This window comes from Girardinichthys multiradiatus, chromosome 4 (assembly GCF_021462225.1).
Source record: "Girardinichthys multiradiatus isolate DD_20200921_A chromosome 4, DD_fGirMul_XY1, whole genome shotgun sequence".
Lineage (NCBI taxonomy): Eukaryota > Metazoa > Chordata > Actinopteri > Cyprinodontiformes > Goodeidae > Girardinichthys > Girardinichthys multiradiatus.
The window spans coordinates 20991624-21000230 of NC_061797.1; the positions used below are offsets into that span (position 1 = coordinate 20991624).

The window sequence follows — 8607 nt, forward strand, 5'->3', positions numbered from 1 at the left end:
GTTCCTTGTCATTCGTCAGCTCGCCCATAAAACACACTGTCATGACTGACTGGCCACGCTCCAAACTCATTACCGATTGGCTGACAGAGCGGGTCGCTGTGTTCTGCTCTGCTGTGTTGACTCTTGTTTGCCAGATATTTCAGGCTTGGGAAACTTTAAATGCGCCGGCGCCTTTCCTTTCGCCGCTCCTCTCAGTCTCACACTCAAGGTCACATGAATATGGATTTTGCCTCCTCTTCCAGTGCGCACATACTGATGATGAAGTCTAAGATCTACTCGCAGGGATTATAATTCAGAATGCAGGTCTGATTCTGGCATCTGGGCGTCGCTCTGTTCCACTGTCTGCCCTGGAACATCTTTTGAGGAATAAGAAAAGATGGAGAGGACTTGTGTGCGAGCAGAGAAGCTGCAGAAGGAGAATAGATGATGATGGTGAAAATGGGGGAGGTGAAGTCGGGTGCGTGGGCGACTTGTGAGAAAAACGTGAAAGAGAATAGGAGATTGGAAAAGGCCAACATACTATGTTATTGAGTTTTTGTTGCAGCTGATCATCCATATCCATTTCATCATAGCGAGCTGGCTGCACGCCACAGTCTGCTGCAGAAAATATTTCCTCATCACTGTGCATATGCACTGTATTTATATCTATTCATCTAGAAGAACTGTATGCATGAACATTTATTATGCACGTCAACATACTTACTCAAGTGCTTATTACTTTCTAATACTTTTATGTTTGCTGCGTTATAGCTGTCACTACACTTTCTTGTCAGTCGTCTGCATCTTCTCTTTGTAATTTAATCTGTAATCTGATTAACCTCCCTGCCTTTTCATTTATTTAACGAGTCAGCCACGCATTCCCTCCTCCTCAGTCTTCTCCCCCCATTCCTCGCCATTGTCCTCACCCCTTTGCCTTTGTTTTTCTCACACAGAAAACAACAAGGTACCTTTGCAAAGGTCTCGCTCCCGGCAGAATGTTAATGTGAGCTCGACGGCAGCGAAAGCTCCCGCTGCCAAGGAGGTACGCAATGAGTCTGAGGGCCATCCATCTGTAGCCAGGGCCAAGGCTTCTGCCTGTTTCGAAGTGGGTCGCAAGTACAAGAACACTCCGGGTCACAGCTGTGGGCTGGACAGGGAGCAGGCGGCGGAGAGAGAGATGGTCAAGCTGGCTGAGAAAAAGACGGAAATTGAAGCGGAGACTTCTGCCATCCAGCCATCCCCCGCTGACGCCAATGGAGAGCCTGATGTGGAGGCTCTCCTGGCCCGACTTAGAGCGTTGTAAGATTAATTTCTTATCACTGAAGGAAAATGTTACAACATAGTATGCTTCTGACATCACATTAAAACATGCATTTCATGTAGGCTAAGGATTTTCCTTTGAAACATTACCTGAAAGGATCAACATTACTAAAAAGGGGAAGCTGTCAGCCATGAGTCGGCAAACACTTGATAACATTAAAGTAATGAATCTGAATACTCAGATTTTAATGCTCCATGACACAAAAGTAATTAAAAACAATGAATTCCCAAATTATTCAGCAGAATATTATCCTGACAAGTGTATTGCCAACATGATTGCTGCATATTAATCAAACGATTTTATTTTTGCGCTGAAAGATGCAACATTGCTCAGCAGTTCTTTGTATCGCAGAGGTATGCAATATCATATAAACCTTCACGTTAGTGTTTTTAATATTTTCTACCAAATGTATCGGTTTTGATTGCAAATTAGATACTGTCCTTTGTATGTTAGAAGTTGAAGACTGCATCACTTATATATGGTAATAACAACTTTTTATGCTTTGTATACTTTAAAAAGATTTGTATTTTCTTCCTCTATGTTGTTTTGATATATTTTATATTAAATGCTCTGGCCATGAAACACCTCTAAAAGTATTAATAAATATAAATCATTACTCATAAAAAATTAAGCCATGATTATACTTTAATGTTGTTTAAATCGGGGTTCCTATACAATCTTAAAGAGTCTGGAAAAGAATGGTATTTGCTTTTACGATTAATTTTTTTTTCTTTTATTTCCCATAAGGACAAATATCTAAAAGTACTTAATGTACTCTGGGATTTTTATATCGATTTATATTTAAATGAAATGCTTTATATTTCATTTAACACATGACACCTTGATTTTAACATTTTAGCTATCTGCATTTTGGTTTTTGACCTACTGACTGAATGCTTGCTCATACAATATTTTTTTATCATTTTGTATAGATAAGCAATACAAATTTCACTACTTTAAATCTTTGTTGAATGTTTTTTTCTACAAACAGGATGAAAAGTTCACAAACCGTGTTTTGAAGAAATTGAATATTTCGTATTTCCAAAAATATATATGAGATCTTGAAATTTTAAGTCTGAAAAAGTATTGATTTTGAAATAAAAATTGTGTAGGAACCCTGCTAAATTTCATTAGTTTTTAGTTGTAACAATCTTTATGTTCTGAATTTTTATAACATTTGTGTGAAGTAGGTAAGTTTGCAAAAGGATAAAACTGTTGTCTAAACTTTGTGAAGATGCTGTTCTTCATTCTAACATTCCTTCTGACATTACTCATTGTAAGCATATTTGTGTCTTTATTTGTATTCTTCAATTTTATTGAAATATTTACAATAAAACGTAAGCAGTTTTGTTTTGCCTTTCATGGATCCCTATTTGTGTTATCATCTGTGTATTTGTGATTTTTTTCATTGTTCCTCATGGTCATCATACATGTAGTTCTGCATGAGATTTGTGAGGGTAAGCACTAATCACATTATCCCACTGGTGACCCTGAATGCTAAGGGGCTTGAAACCATCAAAACACCTTCCAACTGTTAACAAGTGCAGACAACCTAACAATCGCTGAACACCAGTTTGCAGCCCTAGTCAGCTAGTGAAGCTCCAATAACATTTGTGTTGAGAATAGCGTGAGACAATCAACACAGCTCCAGGGAGTTCAGATCATCTGTGACATGTCAGTCTTCCAATGTGATGTCTTTTTTTCCTTTTCGAACAGTTTTTGAGTTCCCTGGAGTACTGGGCATCTCTTTTTTAACTGTACAAAGCTCATTTCACTGCCTAATAATATGTACAGGGACAGGTGAGCATAATGTAAAAGCATTCTGCGGACAGCCACTGTGTAAAAGCAGCAGCTATTTTGGTCCATATTGGAACAATCTGCATCTGACTGAGAGGGGTATATGGCTCTTTTTAGGATGCGCACCTTTCACGGCTTCCTGGAACATTTTCGGTTTTTGTGTGCATAATTGATCACACAATAGGCTCAGTTTTCACACACCTCAAATCTAGCTTGTTTTTTTTATAAAACCCCTTTTAATCATCTGCACAGAGAAGGAAAAACAAAAAGCTATTGTCTTCTAGCTTTGTCTTTTGTTTTATTTTATTTGGATTGTTAAATGTTTCTTACAGTTTCACCGCTAAATCAAACATTGTTAAAAGCTTGTGTGAACTCAGCTGTATTAAAAAAAGACATTAAACAACATTTGCAACCTTCATAACATATATCAATGGTACATGCATATCCAAAAGATTAAACCCAGAAGTCCTGTGTAATCTGAGCTGAGACGAGATTTAACAGTTGGGGAGGAGGAAGCTGCAGACCAGTTAACCCACTATCTGACAAGGTCAGCTTGCTTTAGCCTGGCAGCTGGTGAATCTATTCAGTGCTGAGAGCGGCACAACTGTCCTTATCTGGAGAAGAGCCAAAGACAAACATCTCCACAGCGATGCAAACAGCCGTTTGGGGAAAGCAGAGCAGTTGCTAACTAAACTCCTCCAGAGGCCTTGATATAGCTTTGGCTGGCAGCAGCACGCTTCAGTTTAAAATCAAACTGAGGTGTTTTATCTTTCTCTGTAAGACTAGAACACCAGTCTGACAGTTGTCTGTTAAATATGTGATTTAGAAGAAATACTTTTTCTTGCCTTTTTCTTTCCCACTTCATCTGAGAATAACCTCTATTTTTGTTTTGCAGGAGATTTTTTTTTTTTTTTACTTTGCAAAAATTATTTTAATTTTGAAGATTATACGTGTGGGTGCGTTCTGCCTACCATGTTTCTTGGGATGCGTAGTGGAGTTTAGACCAGATAATTAACATGCTGGAACATGCTTTTGATTTACACGATGTTTGGGTTATTAGCCTTCCACCAGCTACACAGATGCCACCAGATTTGCAATAAATTTGCCGACAATATTTTTGCACATAAAGGTCATATAGTTGTATGCAAATGCTGTGGTATGCTTGACAAAAATGTGCACTGTGCTGATTTAGGAAAAGGGAAAAAGCAAACACCATTGCTTCAAAAATGAGACATTACAGTGACTCTTTTGTTTTATTTCTTTTTTATAGTATTGCTTTAATTTGAACAAATGTACATAAAACAAAAGAAGGAAAAAAATGAAGATGCATATACATACATACACATGCTTACACATATAAAAGAAACTGAAAATGTCATAACAAAAGAAACATTGGAATCAAAATCATTTTACCTACATGTACGAAAAGGTGAGAAAAAGTTTACACTTTTTTTATCTGCACCCCTTTATGCCTTTTGTCTATATACATCTATAATATACATTCTTAACTATATGTTTTATCAAGTTTCAAATAATACATGTGAATCCCTGTCAGTGAACATATATTTCATCAATTATTTTAATTTTATTTTTTAAATGACACAATTTAGAGCAGCATAGATACCTAGATCATCTTGTGATGTCCCATTGTATTTACTGTACATATATCCTACAACTTCCATATACCTATTTAGAAGGATGTTGTTATACCTTTTTCTGAATATATTAATGTTTGTACCGTGCTTAAACTCTATCCAAGCTGTTTCACAGTTACTCCACAGCTTGATGTGCACCTTCTTTTCATTGTTGTTCCTATTTTTTTTTTTTTTTTTTTATTATTCAGATCTCCCCTCATATGGTATCCTTCATCTCTTCCTGGGAACATTTCCTGAATATATTTTGGCCATAGATTATACATTATAGATTATATTTGTACATCATCTGTGCTGTTTTGTATTTAATCACGTCCAGACATTTCAATGTACGTGATTTTAAAAAGTTCTTTGGCTCCTACTTTGTGTATTAACCTTATTGCTTTTTTCTGAAGTGTGCATATCTGCTGTAGAGTACTTTTGTAACCATTTCCCCACATCTTTACACAATCGGATAGGTATGGTAAAAACATTGACGAGGGTAGTATATACAGTGATTTGTTTTACTCAGGTTTAATGATAACGTCTATGGAAACGTTTCCCAGAAAATTATTTGTTTCATCTGCAAACAGTATACATTTCAATAATTTTGATACATTGCATTTGTCATTAATGTACAATATAAGTAACTTTGGTACTAATACTGATCCCTGTGGCACTCCGCATCTAATTTCCCCATCTAATGATTTGTGTTCACTTATTTGTATAAACTGTTGTCTGTTCATTAAGTAGCTTTTTAGCAAGCTTAACCCAATTCCCCTTATGCCATACTTTTTAAGTTTAACAAACAATGTTGTTGGGACCCAGCCATGGAAACAACATTAAAATTCTGGAACAAACTTTACTGGAGCTTTCAAAATAAATTGCATTTAACTGGCTTCCAGCAACTGAGGAAAGGGGGTAGCAGCAGACTTCCCATGATGCCTCTGTCTGAATAAGAGCACCCCTCTCCAGCAAGCCGACCTCTTCCACCGGTGATCATCGGGATAGGAGGGGAACAGCGCGCTAATGTCTCTTTGCTGGCAAACAGACATAAACTCTTCAACTGGATCCAAGGATGTTATACGATCATCGATCATATGCAAAGTTAAGTACGAATGAAATACTGTCTGTGTATCCGGTATTTTCCTTCATGAACGTGGAAATTAAGCTGTAAGAATTTTACTTTCTCTCTGAGGCCTGCAGAAGCAAACTGTCCCAGAGAAGTTCCCTACAGAGAAGCGGTCTCTATGAAGCCAAGCGGAGCGGTCTCCCAGTCTGGAAGGAAGACAGCAGAGACCCCATCATCGTGGTTACGGTAACGTGCAGTGTGGTTGGCGGACAGAACGGGCCGTCTTTCATCCACAGCTAAGGAGGTTAGCTGCAAGCTAACTGTTTGTTCTCAGACCGGCCAACAGAACAGCCGCCACTCCCCACAGCTAAGGAGGTTAGCTGTAGCTAACCGTTTAAAGACTGTGGATGTTTCTTCAAACTTCTCCGCCTTGGACAACGTTCCTCACCACAGTTCATGAGGTTAAGTGTTTCGGCAGAATAACATAGAAGTGATTTAGATTGAAATGATCTAAACATTTTTCATTTTATAAAGTTTGGTTTTGTTTGTGTTGAACTCAGCTATCTTGGTGCTAGCAGAATATCTGCAGCACACGTGCTCAGGTTGTGTTCTTTGTATGTTTTAAAGTTAAGACACACTTTATTAAAGGGTGATTTTAACCAGAAGATTGATCATAACTACAGGTCCTTCTCAAAATATTAGCATATTGTGATAAAGTTCATTATTTTCCATAATGTCATGATAAAAATTTAACAATCGTATATTTTAGATTCATTGCACACTAACTGAAATATTTCAGGTCTTTTATTGTCTTAATACGGATGATTTTGGCATACATGAAAACCCAAAATTCCTATCTCACAAAATTAGCATATTTCATCCGACAAATAAAAGAAAAGTGTTTTTAATACAAAAAACGTCAACCTTCAAATAATCATGTACAGTTATGCACTCAATACTTGGTCGGGAATCCTTTTGCAGAAATGACTTCTTCAATGCGGCACATGGAGGCAATCAGCCTGTGGCACTGCTGAGGTCTTATGGAGGCCCAGGATGCTTCGATAGCGGCCTTTAGCTCATCCAGTGTTGGGTCTTGAGTCTCTCAACGTTCTCTTCACAATATCCCTCATATTCTCTATGGGGTTCAGGTCAGGAGAGTTGGCAGGCCAATTGAGCACAGTGATACCATGGTCAGTAAACCATTTACCAGTGGTTTTGGCACTGTGAGCAGGTGCCAGGTCGTGCTGAAAAATGAAATCTTCATCTCCATAAAGCTTTTCAGCAGATGGAAGTATGAAGTGCTCCACAATCTCCTGATAGCTAGCTGCATTGACCCTGCCCTTGATAAAACACAGTGGACCAACACCAGCAGCTGACACGGCACCCCAGACCATCACTGACTGTGGGTACTTGACACTGGACTTCTGGCATTTTGGCATTTCCTTCTCCCCAGTCTTCCTCCAGACTCTGGCACCTTGATTTCCGAATGACATGCAGAATTTGCTTTCATCCGAAAAAAGTACTTTGGACCACTAAGCAACAGTCCAGTGCTGCTTCTATGTAGCCCAGGTCAGGCGCTTCTGCTGCTGTTTCTGGTTCAAAAGTGGCTTGACCTGGGGAATGCGGCACCTGTAGCCCATTTCCTGCACACGCCTGTGCACGGTGGCTCTGGATGTTTCTACTCCAGACTCAGTCCACTGCTTCCGCAGGTCTCCCAAGGTCTGGAATCGGCCCTTCTCCACAATCTTCCTCAGGGTCCGGTCACCTCTTCTCGTTGTGCAGCGTTTTCTGCCACACTTTTTCCTTCCCACAGACTTCCCACTGAGGTGCCTTGATACAGCACTCTGGGAACAGCCTATTCGTTCAGAAATGTCTTTCTGTGTCTTACCCTCTTGCTTGAGGGTGTCAATAGTGGCCTTCTGGACAGCAGTCAGGTCGGCAGTCTTACCCATGATTGGGGTTTTGAGTGATGAACCAGGCTGGGAGTTTTAAAGGCCTCAGGAATCTTTTGCAGGTGTTTAGAGTTAACTCGTTGATTCAGATGATTAGGTTCATAGCTCGTTTAGAGACCCTTTTAATGATATGCTAATTTTGTGAGATAGGAATTTTGGGCTTTCATGAGCTGTATGCCAAAATCATCCGTATTAAGACAATAAAAGACCTGAAATATTTCAGTTAGTGTGCAATGAATCTAAAATATATGAATGTTAAATTTTCATCATGACAATATGGAAAATGATGAACTTCATCACAATATGCTAATATTTTGAGAAGGACCTGTAGAGTTGCCAACCGTCCCTTGAAAAACGGAATCGTCCCATATTTAGAATAAAAAGTTTGCGTCCCGTATTGAGCTGAAACGGGACGCACGTAGTCCCGTATTATTAGGTGGATCAAAACTCTTCACTAAAATGTCAATGGAATTAATAAATGATGGGGTGCTTTATATTTAACATTACGGTAAATTCATTACCAGCCATATCCTGCTCTGTGACCAATGAGCTGACAGAATATTTCGGCTCATCTCATTGGCCAGCAGGTACCGTTGCTAAGGATAGATACAGATGTCTATTCACGTTTCCCCATCAGATACGGTTTCCCCAACGTCTCCTCGCCATTTATGCGACAAAAAAGGCACGTGCTTGTTCAGCGCTCGTAACCAGCCCGCCGTGCTTCCGCCGCAGGAGATCTACGGACACCGTGAAAGCTCAAACAACGTGTTTCGGCGAAGCTGTGCAACTTTTTTGCTACTGCGCTTTCGTCATAGATAGATAGACGGACAGACCGGACAGGACAAGACAGGACAG

The 8607-nt window shown here is 39.3% G+C and overlaps 1 protein-coding gene across 2 annotated transcripts in view; it reads left to right on the plus strand.

Moving 5' to 3' along the window:
• The window catches only part of LOC124867622 (protein diaphanous homolog 3-like), a 206040-nt gene extending 203368 nt beyond the window's left edge, over window positions 1-2672 (plus strand). For both annotated transcript variants that reach the window (XM_047364161.1, XM_047364162.1), the window contains one exon: window positions 933-2672. In XM_047364161.1, the coding sequence (XP_047220117.1) occupies window positions 933-1282 (350 nt within the window). In that variant the 3' untranslated portion in view covers window positions 1283-2672. The remainder of the gene's footprint in view (window positions 1-932) is intronic.
• The last annotated feature ends 5935 nt before the right edge of the window (window positions 2673-8607 follow it).